The sequence below is a fragment of the Psammomys obesus genome, unplaced genomic scaffold (genome assembly GCF_907164565.1).
Source record: "Psammomys obesus unplaced genomic scaffold, mPsaObe1.curated_primary_1811, whole genome shotgun sequence".
Taxonomy (NCBI): Eukaryota; Metazoa; Chordata; class Mammalia; order Rodentia; family Muridae; genus Psammomys; species Psammomys obesus.
In genome coordinates this window covers 9319246-9340670 of record NW_026596064.1, presented here as the reverse complement: position 1 = coordinate 9340670, position 21425 = coordinate 9319246, and the positions used below count along the sequence as shown (strand labels likewise).

The following is a 21425-nucleotide window of genomic DNA, read 5'->3' as shown; positions in this document are numbered from 1 at the left end:
AATTCAGATTTGGCAAGACAAATGGAAAGATTTAAGCAACTTTATCACAGTATGATTATAAAATTAAAGCTTAACTGTTCAAATCTGCTAGATTTATTAAAATTATCCATATCTGCCATAAATAGTAGCACAATTTTGCAAAACATGTCAATAAACATATATTAGAATTCATTTTTTAAAATTTCCTATCATTTATTTGTATGTATGTTTGTGTGTGAATACCCATGCCATAGTATGGGTATGAAAGCAAGAAGACAACTTGCAGGAGTCAGTTCTTTGCTTCCATGTTGTGGGTCCTGGGGATTGAACTCAGGTTGTTAGGATTGGGGGCAAGCTCCTTTGCCTGCTGACCCATCTTGCCAGTCCCAGAATTCATTTCTTTTTTTTCTTCTCCTTTTTTCTTTTTTGAAACAGGGTTTCTCTATGTAGCCTTGGCTGTCCTAGAACTCACAGAGAACTCCAGTCTCTGCCTCCTGAGTGTGCTACCACACCCAAATTCTAGAATTCCTTCTTAAAACATTAGAACTATTGCATAGAAAAGCAAAACTATTTATTACTACTTCATATATGTTAAATTCATAAGGGAGAAGCTATTCTTTAAAATACCAGGCAGCTTTTACAAAATGGTCAAACTGAAACAAGGTTTGCCCCTGCCAGATTCACTCCGCTAATGGATATTTGAGGTAGGACATAGATCAACTGTCCAATTTGAATACATTGTGAAAGTCTCTAGAGGCATAGGAGCAAAGGGGAGAGAAAGGCCTTAGGGACTTAAGATAGGCAGACTAGGAATAAAAGGATGGGCACCTTTGCTCAGGGCTTCCCTACATACAGATATTACCACAGACTGCATCTCAGGATTGCCTTTAGGATGGACACTCTGGCAGATAAAAATAAGGCATGTCGAGGCAGGGAGAGCGACTCTAGACTCTAGACTGACTAGGTTACATTAGAGACTTCAAACTATTATGTAAGGTACCAGCTGGCTTCAGACTTCCTCATTTAGTTTAAATCTCTCTCTTTCTTCAGACTTCCTCATTTAGTTTAAATCTCTCTCTTTCTTCAGACTTCCTTATTTAGTTTAAATCTCTCTCTCTCTACATATATATATGTATATATATGTGTGTATATATATATATATGACTTGTTTTAAAAAGTTATGTGTATGCACATGAGTGTAATGCCTACAGAAGAGGGTGTTGCCCCCTTGGAGATGGAGTTACAGGAAGTTGTGAGCTGTCAGATAGGTCCTCTACAAGAGTGCTATGCAATCCTAACCACTAAGCCATCTCTCCAGTCTATGGCTTTGATTTTTAGCAGGGTTTCATAAACTTCTTCACCTAAATATCATTTCTGTAAACACAATGCCATGTGTACTCTGGGCTAAACAGAAGCTCCAAATGAAGAAGGAAGTTCAACCTTAGAGTAACTCCTCGCAGTGACTGTCCTGACTAGATAATCACATGCTTTTCCCCCACAAGCAAACTTTTGTACATACTGATACCAGCTTTTCTAATGTCAAAGGTTACTTTGTATTTAGTATACTTTTACACATTTTTTTTGAAAAAACAAAAAAAAGCAGTAAGATTTTTACTCATGTTTTTCTCCCCTCTCCCCCTCCCTTTCTTGTGTGTGTGCACCAGTGGAGGCACGAGGTCAACCCTGAGTGTTGTTCTTCATCTTGCTTTTTGACATAGAGCCTCTCACTGAGACCTGCTCCTCCCAGATTGTGCTAGATTGGCTGGCCAGCGAGCCCCAGGGATCCTGTCTCCACCTCTCCAGCAGTTAGGCCACAAGGGTGTGCCACCACACAGGCTGTTTCTGTGAGGCCGGGGACTGAACTCAGACATTCACGCTTCCATGACAAGTACTTTACCAGCTGAATGAGCTACCCAACCTCTCCCCGAAGGCTCCCTAACTCCTTCCTCCCCTACTGCTGGTATACTGTGGTGAGTACTGTATAATCTAAACAGTGCCTCCCTGGTCAGCTGACTTCTCAAGCACACTTCCCCTGTGGAAGAGAAGCCCAGGCACTTGGCTCTGCAGTCTCTCCTGGGATGCACTGAATGTGAGGAAGGGACAGTTCCTCAGTCATAGAAGATTTAAGTCGGTAATAACAGCTTAAAACGGAATTCTTATCTCAACTTCAATATAAGCCAAAGACATACTAACAAAAATTCCTTAGTGATAATAACTAGCCATACTGAGTAACTAACACTATTTAAATGACTCTAAAAAGAAAAAGCCGTATCTAAGTGTTTGTAAACAAGAGAAGTAGATTAAGAACAGTAATTAAAATTTTAGTCAAGCCAAATAAGGCAGCTTTGAACGTTGAATATTTAATATACCACAACTACCTACTGTGAACATGAGGGTAAGGTAAAGAAAAGTGCAGATCAATTTTCCAGTGCAGAAAACAAGTCACCTGCATGTTAGAAAATCATCATTATTAAATATCTTTATTAACCCTGACTCTGTCTGAAATGAGTTCTGGAGAATAATTTTAGTTCAGCCAGAGGGCAGTCACAGGATTTAAACGTGTGGCACAACACACGGGAAGCTGATTCCAAGAGTCATGCTATCAAAAGGATCACACGATAGAGAAGCTAGCAAGATGCAGTCATGCAGAACCATAAACCGTTGAGAAAGTTTTCAAATACACGCTTTGCACTTAGTGTATGCCCGTCTCAGAACTACTCACTTTATTTATCCGGTCTACTTCTCCTGGTGAAGAGCTTCGATGAAAGCATCAAGTTTTTCTTGAATTTCTCTGACTTTCTCTATGGAGATGAAAAGAGATAAACAAAGGCATCATACATTATTAGAGAATTCCTTACTATTAAATAGTCTACAAACTTCTTTAACTGTTTGAGGACCAGGGAGGAAATCATTATTCCTAAACCTCCCCTGGTCCCTGTCCAGGTGGATCAGAAGAGTAGCAGGCGGCCACTTTTGGAAGGGGAGGAGAAATGCTTGACAGAGCCTTCAAGAAACTATAAAATGAAGCTGTGGACTCTTACATAGAACAGTGCCTTTCCACCCACCCACACAAGTGTTTTAGTGCATTCTTAGATTCCGTGAAGCTCTACCAGAGAAATGGTAAGGCCAGTTTTGGGAACTAGAAGAACAACTGGAAATGATGGCTCTCATGTCTGTAATCCAGCACTTGGGAAACTGTGAGCTGAACACCAGCCTGCACTGTCAGACCCTACTGTCTCAACAACAGTGAAAGAACAAGACTAGGAGAATATCTAACCATCTCTAGTCTGGAAAATGACCTTTTAAAATGTAAAGCAATAGGTGATGCTATCCAGGAAGATCAGGGATGGGCCTGGGGGTCAAGCTGACACAGACAAGACTGTTAATGTTGGCTGTCAACTTGATGCTACCTAGGGTCGCTTGGGAAGAGGTGACCTCAACTGAAGAATTGCCTTGATCAGAATGGCTTGTGGGAGATTTCTTTATTGATGAATTATGTGGGTGGCACGATTCCTAGGTAGGTAAGTAGGTAGGTAGGCCTAGGCTGTATGAAGAAAGGAAGCTGCTCACAAGTCAGTGAGTAAGCCATACAGCAAGCCAGTGAGTAACATTCTGTTGTCTATGTTTCTACTTCAAGCTCCTCCCTTGAGTCTCAGTGATGACTGTGACCTGGAAGTGTAAGCAAAACAAATGTTTCCTCCCAAAGTTGTTTTCACTCCTCCTCTTCTTATCCCTTCCTTCCTTTTTTTTTTTTTTTTGTGGGTTGGTCTGTGTGGCCCTGACTGTCCTGGACTCACTCTGTAGACCAGACCAGGCTGGCTTTGAACTCACAGGTATCTGCCTGTCTCTGCCTCTTGAGTGCTGAGACTAAAGGCATGTGGCACTATCACCAACCTAGCTTCCATTTCTTAATCAGCAGTCAAACTAGCAAACTTACTTGCTTTCCAAAACGAAGTCGGTCTTAGTTTTAAAACTATTCTATTCAGTTGCTTAAAAACAGGTGATTTTTTTAAAAAATGGGCATTTTCAGAGTTTCATAGACATGTACTTCATCAGCTAAATCTTTCTTTAAACCAGTAAAAGAAAGAGCTTTTTAAATTATCTCACAGCAGTTCTGGAGGAGATGACCATGATCTTCATAAAAACCAAACCAAACAATAAAGCCTCACCAGAAACCCTACCTAGCTTGAATAGCACAATCAGAGGGAAATCCCACAAAGGCATCTCCAGCCTCAGCAAGTGCCTGTTAACTGCCTGTTTGGGAATGTCATGCCATACGCAGTAAGGAAAATGCAATTTTATTTCATACATGATCTGAGTGCAACTGGGCAGCCACAAGGTCGGTTTGGCAACTTTTGCCCTGGCCTCAGAGGGGCAGACTGTCTGCAGGTGTGTGGCACAGTACTGTCACTCACACGAGGAGGCCAGAGGAAGAGCCATTTTCGTGGAGAGATAACAAAGCCCCACTGGGGTATGTATGTAATTCTGTAAGTTCTAAAGGAAAATCCAACTTTTAGAAAATTAAGAGGTAAGTGATACTTTTTTCCTAAATGAAAAGTAAAGGACTATTTAATAGAAAGATCTACAAAATTTTAAGTTTCCCTTAAAAATTCACGATTTTAATATCAGGGCATGGTACTGCCTTGCCACAAAATCTTAGGAATGACACGAAGGGCCTAAGGTACTACCAGTAATGGGGACGGGTGGTGTGAAGAGAAGCGTGAACGAACTGTTAAAAGGAAAACACACAACTGTCAACATGCAACGTTTTCAACCTAAAGAAATTCATTTCTTTGTCCTTTTCACTTGTACAGTGAACTATCTGGTGTCTTTAGAATATGGAAGAAATTTACCTTTCCCCTTTATAAAAACGTTATTTTTAATTATGTGTGTGTGCCTGCGTGGTTATATGCAGACAAGTGCAGTTATGGACTCTTGGGTTCTCTGCTCTTAACTGCTGAGTCATTTCTCTCTGGTCCCAAAAGATTCCACCTTTAAGGAGCAATTAAAAAGTATCCCATAGCCTGGTCCAGTGGTGCACGCCTTTAATCTCAGCACTGGAGAGGCAGGTGGATCTCTGTGAGTGAGGCCAGCCTGGTCTACAAATCGAGTTCTGGGATAGATAGGAACCCTGTCTCAAAGAACAGGGGGGAAAAACAAACAGAGCAGCATTCTTTGCTTACTCTCCTATGTCTGATTGAGGAAGTTATACCCTTTTGAGGTGATTTCAAGTTTGACATTCTGTTTGTCTCTTTCAGTCCCGTAGGCCTCACTGCTAAGGATGAGCCCTGCTCACGTTCCTCTGATTTAGAAACATATATGAGGTCTTGCTGCCACAAGCTGAACGAAAAGAACAAGTCTGTTTCCTATTTTATGTAAAATAGGATACATTCTGGTAAAAATCAGAAATGAGCACAAATCAGCATGGCTAGTTATAAAGCAAACTCCCACTTCTCTTAAATATTTGGATTAAATATTCACAACTAGAGAATTCTTATAAAATCTGTGGCCTCTTTGATAAATTAAATCGATTCAGGAAAGGCTTAAACTATTCTGTTACACAGTTCTACATGTAGTGAATACGGAGTCTCCTTTCCATTTACCCAATGTTTACTTAAAAGATGAGCCATCTCAAACATCAATTCATTGTGCATCTTGATTGGGTCATGAATATTCCCATAATCCCCCAACTCATAAACCGCCAGCCTCAGTGAATGACGTTCCTACTCTTTTTTTCTTCTCTTCAGATGACTTGACACCCATTCACATTTCAGGTCTCTTTATCCCCACATGAAATAGCACTGCTTCTCTCAGTGCCTTCTGAGTCTTTGGATACTTGCTCTAACAGTCCCAGATACAGACTAATCTGTAATTAGGTTCTCAATACACTGACTGTGAAAAGGCCTAACCTAGGAGAGGGTTCACGTTAGTGGTTAATATCAGTTTAGAGCGTGAACAAAGAGCCACACACAAAGTGTTACCACATACACCGAAATAAACCTTGGGTAACTTTTGATGTTTTCAAAGAAAGCACGAAGAAATCAGCTGAAGAACTAATGAAATGCACTTGAAGCAAACCCACACCCAAAGATCCAAGTCAGCAGACAGCTATTCTCTAACACGCTGTGTGAGCACTCCATGCCATCCTTTGGGACACCTCAGGGGTGAGAGTCTTTGGGAAGGGGCTGTTCGCTGACAGGCTGGGAGTTACTGGAAACTTTTTTCCAATGGAGCACACACTGCTACTGTAAACACTTGCTATTTATTGCACAACTGTACTATATAAATGCCCTTTAGAAACTCAGGATCTAGAGGAATCTAGGCTATGAAGATATACAGAAAAAGGAAATTACAAAGGGAAAATAGAAAACTAGAACCAAAATGATTAAACTATAGTCAAATTTGATAGTCACAATTATTTAATCACTGCTCTGCTTCAAGCAAACCTTAATTCAAACATTAAAGGATACTATTAAAAGTGTGCTATTTTATACACAAAGCTACCTGAAGAGTGTTTGAGATTACAGTGCAACTCACATTTGCTAATACATAAGTAGCTCAATAGTGACTCATAGGTAAATCCAGCTTTATTTTTTTTCCCCTCCCCTACACCCCACTAAGATCTCTCTAGACCTGTTTGTTCTGGATCTCACTATGTAGACATGGCTGGCCTCTAATCACAGAAATCCACCTGCTTCTGCCATCTGAATGCTGGAATTAAAGATGTGCACCACTATGGTTCAAATCCAGCTTTCTTAAACTAGTTTTTAAAAAGTCATTTTAAGGCAAGGTAAGCACTCCTATCAGGCTTCTTTAGCAACCATACTAAAACCTATTCATATAATTTCTAAGTATTTTGAAGTCCATTTTCCAGAAGGCTTTGGCATGAACCACAGAGCAGCCTTATGTTTAGGTCTGTATACTTGTTAGACTCTAGAATCTTCCTAGTTGGATGATAATACTGATTTCAGTCCAGCTACCTATTAATCATTATAAGTCTGTCTTATTTAACAACAAAGAAGAGAATCATTTACAGTGCTGGCCAGTGTCCTTAGGTACAAAACCATGAAGTTTTGGTTGTATCATTCACTGAAAGCAGTTGTACATGGGATAGAAAATCCACCTACTTCTTGAGATACATTTTACTTAGACAAGCCACATTAAATAATCATGTATTTGGACAATACTGTGATTTCTCCCAGGAGGACTTTTACTACTGGCCCATACCTAGAATAGTATACTGAAGACCCAGGCCTGGGAACACAGCTTAGCTGGAAGAGGGCTGCCTAACTTGCATGAAGCCCTGGGTTCAGTATCCAACGCTACACAAATCAGATGGGAGGTGGAGACACCTCTATCCTTGGGCTAGAAGCAAGTTCAAGGCTAATCTGGGCTACATGAGACTTGTAACAAGATACACCCTCAGAAACTCAGGTGTGGCCATTTGATTTCATGTTGTTGAACTCACCGTCCACTTTGGAGGACCCATGAGGCACTTCTATCAGGTGTGTGTACCTGTGGCCTTATCCTGCTTCTTAGCTGCTGTGCTTTGACAATGGGTCATCCAGCTTTACTCTCCACTGGGCACCACCACCTATGTCTAGGAGGGTAGACAGAGCTTCCTGGAGCATGGCCTTGCAGTGTTACTAGCCTTACTCCAGTTCCACGTTTGTAGAAGACGTTCACAGCCTGCTAACTCACACAGTCAAACAGGATATTCTAAAAGTGGTCTTTTAATATTGGTGACTCTTTTAAAATCATAATTTAAAAGCATTCTGCAGGTTAATGGTGGAAATAACAGTATTTGTCACATTAACCTTTAGGGAACAGTTTTCTTATGGAAGGAAACAAATTGTGATTTGTATTTAATTCTTTGTTTTCTTTCATTTTTTTTTTTTTTAAACAGCTTTTTTTGACAAAAGGCTTTGCTATATAGCCCAGGTTGGCCTAGAACTCACTATGTAGCCTAGCTGGGTTCTGAACTCATAGGAGTCCTCCTGCCTTAATCTCTTGAGTAAGTGAGATTATATGCATGGGCCACCATGCCTTGCTATGCTCAATTGTTAGAAAAGCTAACATTAGAATTATCTATAGCATATACTTTCAGGATCGGAAATAACAAAAAATAAGATTTTCTGTCATTTATGACCATCTTTTTCTAGTAAAGGGCACAGAATCTACCATGATGCTACAGCTATATACTGTGAGTCATTTCATTGTGTCCATCACAGAACATATTTCAAATCATATCAGTTCACATTGTGACAATAAAAATTTAAAGTTGTTTGGTTTTATAATTTTTAGTGATACATTGTTTTCTTTTCTCCTCTAACAGCTAAAATATACTTAGTCAAAATGAATCATTTTATTTGCCAGTGTAGAAAAATCTAAGCCATCACATTTCAAAGATATACTGATACAGGCAGGCAATTACTTGGGAAGATGGAAAAAGTCAGTATATTATTCTGTTCCATAAAATTAAACATGGCTTTAAAAACTTCATAGTTTTTTGTCTTTTCCATTTTTCTCCTATTTTTAAAAGTATATTTTCCTCTGAATTTTGTTAGGAGGAAGGCTGAAACATTGTAAGAAAAGAAAAACCACCCAGGCAGCCCTTAAAGAGACAGGGCATCATTTATCACTTGCAAAGACAGATTTATAAGAAGAGGCCCCTTCTGTTCCTTTAAGACTGCAAAACAGATGGGAAGTGAACAGACAGTCAATGGGACAAGAAAACACATGGGAGGTGCTGCGGTATGCACGTTCCCAGCATGAGAAAGGAGGCCAAGATTGTAACTGCATGACTGGGTCCTGGAGAGGGTCTTTCTTCAAGCTGTTACAAAGACAAACGCTGCTCCTCATCCTGCCGTCAAACTGTTATAAATATTGGTTTGTCAAAAGGCCTTCAGTACTGAAGCTTTAAAAAGGGGCTGTAGCAGATAAATGAATCAAACAGCTTATTAATGTAATTTTTAAAAAGGAAGAAAAAAAATTGTAAGCTCAGGGAATGTAATTCCGATTTACGAACTGAAAGCTTTAGTCAAGCTCAAGTTGAGATGAAATAAAAAATGAGACACAAGTTATAGCTCTTAAGTGAGATGCTCCATTAGGCAAAGTACTGCCTAGCTTGTTGGAAGCGGGTCCCACGCAGGGAGAACTACTCACTAATACCAGTTGTCTTTCTCCAATCAGAAGTGCGTGGGACCAGAAATATTATATATTTCAGGTTTTCTAGTTGAATACCCCGAATCTGGAAGTCTAAAATCTAAATGTTCAAAGATCTGAGAGTCAGAGAGTATCACGTGAGTGCCCACGGGTCAGATTTTCCAGCGCTCTGGATGGGAGGGTAAGTGCCCGGCATGGACTGCTGCAGTGACGGAGTTGCCAACGTGCAGTAACTTCAGAACTAATGTCACTTATTATCTAAATTAGAAATCATCTTTGTAATCTTAATTACACATTATTTTTCTCAGCTAGCTGACATGGGTGCTGGACTCAACCTCAGAGACTTCCTAAGAGCAGTACATGCTTAAAAAAAAAAAAGATGCGTGTGTGTGTGTGTGTGTGTGTGCGCGCATGCGCGAGGGGGCATATGTGAGCATAAACTCTAAATTCTTGATGCTTGGTTTCTCTGAGAAAACAGGCTCTGAAACAACACAAAATAAGATAAATTACAGGAACTGTTGTATCTATGGTCACTCACAAACAGAAACCAAAGAATCACCAAGCAATTCTAAAAAGGCACCAGCGCTAACAGACCTAGCCTCTGCTTTACCATAAGCATTCATGTAACTGGCTAAGTCAATATCCTCAGTGAAAATCAATTTCCAAATGCAGACAATGGGAAGATGCCTGCTCTGAAGTCTCATACAACTTTAAAAGATGTTCTGTGAACTACACAATCCTGAGGGACAAATGACTTAGAAGCAGGACATGGAATCCAAACTAACCAATGATGCAGTTACATGGAAATATTCTCTATTTCTCAATAGAATATATTCTATTCTTATATAATTACTTTCTCTTTTAGTAATCTGTGGGGAAATATTTCGGTAGAGATGAGAATAAAAAGTACTCAAAAGAAACAATCAGATTCTGAGAAGCAGGGCAGCAAGCAAGCATTTTTTTTCTTGAGTATAAGAGAATCAAGATTAATTTTAAGATGATGACAGTTTGGGCATCTCTGGAGAAGGAAGCCGCAGTGGCAGCCCAGCACATGCAGGAGGGCCTGGGTCCTGAACAGCTGGATAGACTCTCAAGGAGGGTGTCTATTAGTACACAGTATGCTACAGCATGGCCTCTTGGTCACAGGGACACGGACCCTATAAAGTCACAACTCCAGAGGTTTTAGTTTTACTAATGTTGCTTGTTCTCTGAATGAGAATTTTAATACATATGTACTAGCTTTTCTGTTTTGCTAATAATAAAACACTTAAATGAAAAACCTAAATCCTAATAGTATACCTGCTAGATCTGTTTATATGCAGAGTAAGAGGTTGTGTAAAAGGAGGATATAAAAGATTAAAAACAGGGATGGAAAGCTGGCTCAGAGGTTAGAAGCACTGGCTGTTCTTCCAAAGGTCCTGAATTTCATTCCCAGCAACCATGTGGTGGCTCATAACCATCTCTAATGAGATCTGGTGCCCTCTTCTTGCCTGCAAGCACACAGGCAAGCAGAACACTGCACACATAAACAAACAAACAAATCTGAACTAAAAGGATTGAAAACAAAGCAAAACAATCTTAAATTCCTGTCTCAGAAAAGGAACAAGAATTTACTTCACTCACTTAAGTAAAAAACAGCAGTCTCCATCTATAATTTAAAGTACTAAACTAGAACAAATTAAAGAGATGTGTAAGAAATAACTAAGACTATTTTGTACATGGATTATTTTGTACTATCACCTAGTAAAAGAAAAAAATCTTCCTAAAATGAACCATCGAAGCTTGAAAGCCTCACCAGTTCAAGCAATACTTCAGTATGTTCCTAGATGACCATTCAAGATGAAAACACACTGACTTCCAACAACAGGTGCCGATGCCAAGGCAAGCCATTATCATGTAGGCCTATGAAATGTTTCCTAGTACTACTACCATGGAGCTTTTATTTGGAAAAGTATCAATTTACTTTTAAGATTCAGCACATTATGTATAGATTTCAGATTTCATTATTCTCATGAATATGATAATTCAGATAATGAAATTTCTTTCTTTTCTTTTTCTTTCCTTTTTTTTTTTTCTTTTTTCTTTTAAGACAGTGTTTCTTTGTGTCCTGGCTGTGCTGGAACTTGCTCTGTAAACCAGGTTGGTTTTGAACTCAAGAGATTTATCTGCTTTTACCTCCTGAGTGCTGGGATTAATGATGTGCACTACCACCAGGATTAGATAATAAAAAATTTAAGGGAATTTTGCACTGTACTTATTGGGAGGGAAAGTTTAGAAACATATAATAGTAAAATGTCAAAATTTCTTTGTCTTTAACCTATGTCTCCATTCACTCCTAAGAAGTGTACTTCATACTGAGCATGGCGGTGCATGCTTTTAATCCTAGCACTCGGAGGCAGAGGCAGGTGGATCTCTATGGAGGCTAGCCTGGTCTTCAGTTCCAGGCCAGCGAAGGCCATATTGTGAGACTCTGTCTCAAAAAACCAAAAGAAAAAAAAAAGTGTATTTCCCATATACTTGGTATAGGGTGCCTACAGTGGGTCTATAATTCATTAAGTTCCCCTTTGCTTAATTTTACTTTTTATATACTTTCATAAGACAGCAAATTATATTATGATTAGATTTGCATTCCCACTATTAGGTTCTATTTTTCCCATTTTAGAATTGGAAAGACTACATAAAAACATAAAATTTGAAAAAGTAGGGATGAAGAAGAGGTGTCTATGAGGTTAAGAGTACTGGTTGCCCTTCCAGTGGGACTTGGTGCAATTCCTAGCAAGTTGACGGCAGTTTACAACAGCCCATAATGCTGGCTGCAGGGGATACAGGACTTTCTTCTCATCTCCCCAGACATGAGGCATGCATGTAGTGTACTTACACACATGCAGACAAAACATTCATATATATAAAATAAAGAAAATCTTTAAAAGAAAATTTGAAAAACTTTCACCCCTACTTTAAATTTATTACTTCATTCTAATATTGCTCATTAAGGAAATGATAAGATTTATAACAGGAAAAAATCCCCCAAATCTCTAATTTTAAATATGAACACTGGCTTCCACAATAGCATGTAACTAGAACTTTACAGCAGTGCTTCTCAACCTGTGGGTTGCAACCCGTTTGGCAAACCTCTATATCCAAAAATTTTACATTAGTATTCACAACAGCAGCAAAATTACAGTTACAAAATTACAGCAACAAAAATGTTATGATTGGGAGTCAGCACAACATAAGGAACTGTAATAAAGGGTCATGACATTGGGAAGATTGAGGACCACTACTTTAAAGTGATAAAGTACATTGGTTGTGGTTATGTACTCATTTAATTTCATCACTTGGTGTTGGGGGACCGAGGCAGATAGATTTCTGTGTGTTTAAGACCAGCCTGTTCTACACAGTGAGTTCCAAGCCAGTCAAAACCATACAGTGAGACCCTGTCTCAAAGTAAAAAAACAAAACAAAACAAAACACAAAATCCCTACTACAAATCCAATTCATAGATTACTGAAAATAACATTGTTTTTATTATTTATAATCATAATCTCATTTATAATAAATTACAAATATTAATAATAATCTAAAACTACATTTAAAACAACAGAAAGATATTTGCTAATAAAGTACTGAATATAGTAGCCTATGTAATATAAATATCCCTTTGATCTTACACCAATTTGTTCCTCAATTGCAACTTTAAAAAATAGACTTGGGCCACAAAAAAATGGCCTTTCATCTGAAAGCTCAATTTGAGCCTGCAATTCCTCATCACTATCAGGAAAGCATACTTCTGAGGACTAGTCATAGAGAATTTTGTGTGTAAATAACTACTCTAACACAGAAGTTTCTCCCTAAGGATTACTTTGTTCTTTGTGTTAGCTCTGTCCTTTCTCAGCTAAAGCACAGAGCAGAGCCTGCCTTGTGAGTGCGGTAAACGGTGTTTATGTTTTTCTCAGTTGCTCTGTCATTTTCACCTTAGTATGAAAAATACCTTCACAATGGCAGAACTTAACAAAGTAATAACTTTATCCAGAAAAGATGTCTTAAAGAGTCACTTGTAACATAAAACAAAAATGTTTATTCTGTAGTAAAATGTATTAATCTTTCCTTTTTATAAACATATGTCTAGAAATAACCATTTCAAAACACCTGAATGCCAAAGAAAATGTGCTCCAATAAACTTAAATTCTTAACGTTAGAAATTTATTAAAGTTTTTTGTTTTTGGTGAACTGGATGGACTGGCAATTAGGGACTCATTGGGGGCCCATAAATCAGCAGTTTACATACAGTGAACGCCAGAATACAAGAAGTCAGTAAGGGAGTGGTTGGTACCAGATGAATACAGCAAATGTGAACTGCTCACAAGGGATGAAACAGGAGCTTCTGGTGAGACAGAAGAAAGGTCTCTGGCACCTCCAGTCTCTCCCTCTGACGTCCAGAGAAGAGCTAATGAAAGTCAGTATTAAAATCACGATGGAGCATTCACTGGCAATGTATGATATATAGCACAAAGTACAGTAAATTCACAAATGAGCCAGATCATTTTGCTAGGGTGGGTCAATCATAATAGAATATTTTCTTTGAATGCTTATTCTGGCTGATTTACAGTTATGTAGTGGGAAGGCAGTATTCTTTCTGCTCAATTACACAACCATGGCAGTGGCTGAGCGTGCTTTTAATCACTGAGGGAAGGCAAGTAAGCAGGTAGGAGAGAAAATATTGGTTTAGGTGAAACGATAATGACCTAGAAGAAGGCATAAGAAAAAAAGGGACAAAGCTGTGCCAGAAGCCAGGAAAGGTGAAACGGTATTGGGGCCAAAGAAACAGCAAGAGGGCTGAGAGAGAAATGAGGCTGGGAGATCACAGTCCTGATTCCTCATGCTCTCTTCCCTATTATTCTGATTCTACCTTGCTTTCTCTTTCTTTTTAAAAGATGTTTATTTCTATTTACGTGTATGTGGAAGTGCCTGCATGTCTGTGTGTGCACCACATCTGTGTCTGGTGCTTGCAGAGGCTCAACTTGTGGGCTGCTTGATGTGAGTGCTGGAAACTGAACCTGAGACCTGTGCAAAAAACAATAAAGAGCCACCTCTCCAGGTCCTCTTTTCTTTTTCCCCTCTGGACCTAGGTACTAAAACTCCGTACCACCCTTTTCTTTAAATTTTGTTAAAACTGATTTCTTTTGTTAAGTCCCCAGAAACAAAATTGACATGTTGCCACATTTGGAGTTCAAAGGATTTAACAAATTTGTGACAGTCAGATATTATTTTCAAAAGAGGTTATCTGGCTCTTCTGCTCCAATTCAGGAAAAGAAAATTGCTTTGCTGTGAACAGAAGAAATCTCTAGAATACTTGGGGTGGGAGGCACGTGATAATGGTGACTGGCAAGAATCACAGAGAATTTTCATGCAGCTTAGGTTCTACATTCAGAATAAAAAAACCTTTGTGGGGTGGCTTTTAGTCCTCCATCTTTCAGGAACACTGATCTCATCTGTGACAGTAGCAAACACCAGAGACATACAATCTAATCAACAGAAATTAAATCTCAGGCTCACCTTTCAGGCTCTCCTCTCTGAACACAGGAGAGTAAAAACATTCCAACTATACTTTTATTAGCTATGACCTACCCATATTTTAATTCAGATTTAACATGAAGAAATTCTTATGAGTATCCTGTAAATTAGAACTGTATTTGCATCACCAAAAGCATCTGTAGATTTGGACAGCTTTGATAAATTTCTAATCATGGGGTTGCAAATGAAGTCTTAGAGCATTCTCTTACCGCTTCCTTTTTGTCCCCATAATTTAAAAATGAACAAATATGTGCGTTTTCTGTCGTTAAATAATATTAACCATGATGAGCTAAGTTCTCAAAATAGACATGACTTCTGTTGTTGAATATCGGGTAATTCAGAGAAAACCCCCTCCTATCTCTGTAGCTACGCTTTGGCGTCACAAGTGAATGTCACGCAGCCTAAGATACAAAGGTTGTATCTTTGCTCCTTTCTAATTATCAAGAGAAAGCACAGGATGGCGGATAAGAGGAGACTGGGAACGTGAAGAAACACAAAGAAGTGCCCGAATAGCATTGTATATGCTCAAGAGAAACAAACTCTAAGTTTCCAGTAACAATTGCTTGCTGTCTGGGAGATGCTCAGGCATCAAACAATAAAGAACAGTCAACAGAGGCAAGAGGCCGTGCACGCTGCTGCTCTCCTGCTCCCTAATCCCTCTGAGCTCTGGTAAAAAGGCCAGCTGTTGCCACCTCGCGTAGGGTGGAGGCAGTCAGCAGAGCAGATTAACTGGGGGTGGGAAGAGGGGATATTGCAAGATTCTAAATTAACAGCCTCTTTGATTTTACAGCTTTTAACATGAGACCATTCCATTACAATAAGCCTGCACAGTGCCAGCCAGAACACATTACTGTCTTTATAGTTCACATATTTTTATTTTATGTTTTTATTGGTAAATGTCAAGAAATACACAGAAACTTAGTGGAGAACATTTCAACAGTCTCAATCCTGCTCAACAAAAATCCTAAAGTTAGAGTAACAACTAGTTGAAATTTGAAGGGTTGATATACCTCACAGCTGGGCCTTAGGACTCAGGTATGAATGCAACACACTAAAAGAGCTCTTTAGTTTGGGGTCTGGGCTGCGGTTCAGTTGGGAGAGCTGGCTGAGCACAGATGAAGCATTGATGGATTGGGCCAGAAATCCTTAAACTGAACACTCAGTAGGTGGAAGCAAGTTGAGGATGAAGTTCAAAGTCCTTCTAGATACACAGTGAGTCTGAGACCAGCACTGGGGAAAACATTCAGGTTTTGGGCAACTCTGATACTAGTGAGCCCTGGCAGTCCAGAGACAGTTTAGAGGTCACATAGAGAAGACAGGCTTCCTTTAGTTCATCTACTGACTTCATATGCATATTGGTGTTTCTTTAACCAGATGTTTTCAGAGTGAAAGTCTCAGTTCCAAAGTTCCTTACGTGGCAGGAGGGACTGAAGCTAAGAAAAGGGCAGCATCACTGCTGATACCAGGGGACTGTCTCTGCGACATGCCACTATGTACATATCCCAATACAATGGGTAACGGTATATAATAATGCTTTCCAAAGCCCTGAGTTTTGTCCTCTTATAAATTAAAAAATTTGGGACCACATGGTGGTTTACAAACATCTATAACGGGCCCAATACTCTCTTCTGGCATGTAGATGCACATGTAGACAGCAATACATGAACTACAAAAATCTTTAAAAGACATTCCATAGGTAATCCAAATAGCTTCTTCGCAGCTGGTTCTACATTTAGACACTATAAAAATCTGCTGAGCTTACTCTTACTACAGAATCAAGATGCTCATAAAGGTCACAGCAGGCTCTTTATACGCTGTGGGGAGGTACTGTGAAAAAGGGCCGAGGCAGGACGACTAGCTGTGTATCGCACTCAACTGTCCCATGAGGTACTCAGTCTTTTGACATCTTCACAGATTATGTCTGTAAGTCTCATTTTCTGAAAGTATTTTCACACGACACTGATCTTCTATTAGCTTGAAACAGAAACCTTCTTCTTTTCCCATTTCATAAAAAACAAAACAAAACAAAACAAAACAAAACAAAAAACGAACTAAGCCACCCAGCTCAGGGAAAAGCTGAACCAACACTACAAAAAGCTTCTCTCTCCAGAAAGTTAATGTTATTAGGCTCTATCATATCTAAATGCTGTATACTAGTTGGAATCAAGTGTATTTTCTTAAATAATCACAACTGAAACAATTAGGTCTTCAAAACCAACAATGACATAGTACTTCCAAGGGACACAGACTGAATTTCTGATGTGTTGCCCTCTGCCTGGACTACTGCTTCTGTCTTCCCTTATCTCTGATGCATCTGATGACTTCAGGCCAGCAATTCTGTAGACCATACTTCACTTTGGGTTTGTCACATCTAAAGCCATATATCTTTAGTAAAAATGGCAATCCATAAGGTGGCATAGGGTTTTGATTTGACCATATGATTCAGGTGGTGAGTGCTCAGGTTTCTCCACGATACAGTTACCTTTTAAATTAATAGGTATTTTCTGTTGAGATATTTTGGGTGAGATAAACATTCTATTCTTCACCACTAAATGCATGCCTCTTCCCATAAAATTCCCAATTCATGGATTTGTGTTTCATTCAATAAGCTACAATTTGCCACTGTCTCAATTATTTGGGGTCTGGCCAGCTGCAGCATCAAACAGTGCCTGTGGCATGTGAATCCGACCCTTACTCTAGAGAGTTCCAGGTTTATCCTGTCCTTCCCATGTCACTGTGTGTCCAAAGTGTCCTAGCCTCTGTCAGCAAACCTCTGGATACAGAAGTGGGCTTTATTCTTACTTCTTCAGTCTTCCTAGTTTCATTGCTTTGGTAGAGAATAATCTTCTGCTTATAAGTGCACTTTAGTGAACAATTAGTAGGTGAATATCCAAAGTGATGAATGATTGAAAACCAGGCAAAACATTTTTTTTAAAGACTTTTTAATTATGTATACCGTATTTAGCCTGCAAGTATGCCTGCATGCCAGAACAGGGCACCAGATCTCACAACCACATGGTTGTGAGCCACCATGTGGTTGCTGGGAATGGAACTCAGAACCTCTGGAAGAGGTCTTAACCTCTGAGCCCCCAAACCAGGTAAATTTACGACTGGCAAAGAATGAATGTTAACAACATTCTAGTAAACTCTATGTGACACCAACTTTACAAATTTTAACTTATACTTAAATCTTTAGCTTGTCCTATACTATATCCCAAATGCATCTGCCATACTAGATACCTTGTTCCCTACAATACAGCGTGACTAATAAACCTAGAGGATAGTCTGGCTGGAAGACTCCCTGGCTATATTCCCAATCCTTAGACCGAAGAGAAACAGTATGGAAAGGGGCTTTCAAGACTTCTACACTATGGGGTAGTCATGGCTCATCTCCGTTAATGTGACTGATGAAGCTGAGTCATGAGAGGAACCCCTGCTTTTAAGGACATTATTTGGAACATTAACACCACAACTCTATTTACACAAATGTCACAAATCACTTTAAGGGGCTCATAGACTGCTTTCTTAGGGAAATCACCAGAACATGAAACTTGGCTCAACAGAGCACATATCTGAGTTAGTAATATACTTTCTTTAAATAATCAAATTACAACTAGAGACTAATGGGACTATGTAGGCTCTATTATAAGACACACACACACACACACACACACACAAAAGCACATCATTTTTTCTGTCACTAAAAAAAAGCAGAAGCTGGTAAAATTCATTGAAGAAATTTACAGTCTAATAGCTATGCCCTAAGGGACACAGAAGTTGTATACACTGTGACAATGATAAGCCTTTTCCTGTAACAGTATAAACAGCATGAAATTACGTGTCAAGGACTTCCAAACATTTGCTGAATGGACTTCCCTAAGAATCACCACAACAGGTGCCTTACAGTACAGACACTTCGTGTGGGGCTTTGAAGACTCCCTATGTAAGACACAACAGAGAAACAGCAGATCAGGCTTGCACATAGGGGTTCTGCAGCAGCACAAACTTAACGATATGGCCAAAGAGGCAAGAAACAGTCAAATATAACAGAAATACAAATAAGTAAAGTGAGATATATACATTAGAGAGAAAGAAAGAAAGAAAGAAAGAAAGAAAGAAAGAAAGAAAGAAAAATGCAAGAGTGTCAAGAAAGCAATGGAAGCTCAGATAACCTGAAAGAGAAAGAGGGTGAGGCGGCACAGAGGAAAAGGGAAGCAGGGCTGAGGCACAGCACAGAACCCTGCCTGGTTCTTTTGGCCATTTTTGTGACTGACTGAAGACCTAAAAACTCAGTTTAAAAACCGTTCCCAAACTTGAAAACCTTCCTGTTCAGTGTTCGCTTTCTTTCATGTCAGAAAACATACACACTAAACTACATTCTGAATGTAAAAACCGTTTCATAAACTTAAAGAAGGGACATTAATGACTAGCTAGACTCAGCCAGAGGCGCCTACCACCAGGAGTTCTGTAATGTTATTTCTCTGATCACTTTGGGCTCTCAAAGATCCAAGCAAGAATCCACGCTAGGGACTTACCATCACTTAAGAACCAGACATGCTTCCAACAGGCAAGGTTGTGGGTGGGATGCTATAGGTGCAAAAGCCTGAGCAGGGTTAGCAGGCTGTTGGCAGCCTGGTCCCATGATGCGAATCTGCGTGGGGTAACTTGGGTGCTAGAGTACAAGCAGGATGAACAAGGAATTTTTTAGGCTTCAGGAGAAGGGACCCACAGGAGATGGGTAAGGAAGAGAATGTGGGAAAGATGAGGTGGGAAGATCCCTGACACAAAGGTCAGATCATGAGCTCTGTGAAAGGACTCCATGAAGAAGAGCAGCTTCTAACAGGATGGCACAGTTTGCACAGTAAAGAAGGCATCCACACAGGGCATGGTGCTGTGATGGTGGTCTGGTAGAAGACAGCTAAGAGTCCAGGCTGGATGAAAAGAATATTTTTGTAAAGGGGCAGCAAAAAGTTTGGTTATACATTACATTAAGAGGTCTGATCAAAATAAGTAATTATGTTAAGGATTGCAGAAGCCAGTTCCTCATGTTAGAATTACAGTGGAAAGAGCAAAGCCAAGAACAAACCAGGCAGAAGGAGATACAATTTGAAACAGCATCCACTAAGAGTCTTTAATAGACACACACAAGCTTCTTACTGAGAAGGCCTAAGAACTATATTTCACTAATAACAAATATATCTAGTTCCCAGACCTTGATTTCTAAGTACCATTCATATATATATATATATGTATATATATATGTATATATATATACATATATATACATGTATATATATATATATATACATATATATATATATATATATGTATGTATGCATAAAGGAAGGAAGCAAAGTTGTGTTAGGGAATGAACCTGAACACTGTGTTATGTGGTAGGACAATACCAAGCAGGAGATATATGAGATCTAAGGATTAGATACAGTGTCACTCTGACTCTGGGAGTTGTTAGGAGAAAAATCTTTATTCTTAGGAAACACACATTCAAGTATTTGGAAATGATAAAATAAGAGATTGACCTAAAAATTTAACAATTCAGAATAAAGCAAGTTCTTTATAGGTAGCTGTGACTCCCCTTTGAGCTTGAGATTAAACGGGTGCAGACACATGGGATTGGGGAAGAAGTTCGGAAGCTGGGGCAGAAGTACTTACTGAGGTCTTCGGCCAGCTGAACTCGTTTGCCAGTAAGCAATTTCACCTTCTTCTCACCGTCTTCAGCAAAGTCTTCTAATACCTCTTTAACATTTTTCTCTAGTCGCCTAACTGTTCAAAGTAAATAAAAACTCAGAAGAGCAGTTTTTATGAATGTATAGAATGAAAAATTTCCTCATATAGTGAAAATTATACATCACCATGTTAGTTCTATGCTTGAATTCACATTTCTCACTTCGTAGTACATTTACCAGCACAAATCTTATCCATAGTCTGATGACGACATGTTCCTAAGCCATTACACGCAAAAGATGCACAGATTCCAAACCACACAGTGATGCTCAGGATGCCACCCTTTTTATTACAATTCTTATCTGATGGAAGTAGGTACACTGCATCTTTTATCCCTATCATTTTCTAACTGTAACTTAGTTTTATTAATATTTCAAAGAAAATTATAATTCTAAGGTTTTGTAATCAGCCTGTTTTTTGGAGTTGCCTTACCTTCAGTATTTGTAAGCTGCTGCCTTAACGTATTGGCAGTGATAGCCAGCATGCGCTGTATTCGCCAAAACAGGACCACGTCATTGCATTCCAGCTGAATGTGAAGTCAAGAACATCAGATGCAAATGTAAAAACAAAGCCCTTATTAAACACATAGAACTTGTTTCCTAAGCTTTAGTAAAAATATTAGTGCTTATGTAATAAATACATACATATATACATACATACATACATACAAACCATTTTCCTTTGAGCTAAAAAGAACCAGAAAAGCACTTAGAAGATCAATTTAATAACAACACAGATTAACAGAGCTTTTTCAAGGGCTATTTTAAAGCATTTTTCTTTGTACGAAAATGCACAAAAAGCATAAGTCTGCTGCCACCTAGGGGTTACTCTAAAAGGTGTGAGAACTATGTCCAGTATAAGAACTTCTAGATCTTTTAGAGAAAGCAAGATTTCAGTGATGTAAGAAGATAACTATCACACACACACACACACACACACACACACACACACACACACACACACAC

At 39.1% G+C, this 21425-nt stretch overlaps 1 protein-coding gene across 6 annotated transcripts in view; it reads right to left on the bottom strand.

Moving 5' to 3' along the window:
- The window catches only part of Opa1 (OPA1 mitochondrial dynamin like GTPase), a 73778-nt gene that overhangs the window by 2846 nt on the left and 49507 nt on the right, over positions 1-21425 (bottom strand). For 5 of the 6 annotated variants that reach the window (XM_055624861.1, XM_055624864.1, XM_055624863.1 and 2 more), the window contains 3 exons: positions 20893-20986; positions 20389-20499; positions 2706-2780 (listed from right to left, as the gene is read on the bottom strand). In XM_055624861.1, coding sequence (XP_055480836.1) covers positions 2716-2780; positions 20389-20499; positions 20893-20986 — 270 coding nt within the window. In that variant the 3' untranslated portion in view covers positions 2706-2715. Of the gene's footprint in view, positions 1-2701; positions 2781-20388; positions 20500-20892; positions 20987-21425 lie in introns of all 6 variants that reach the window. The other variant, XM_055624862.1, reaches the window with a different exon arrangement.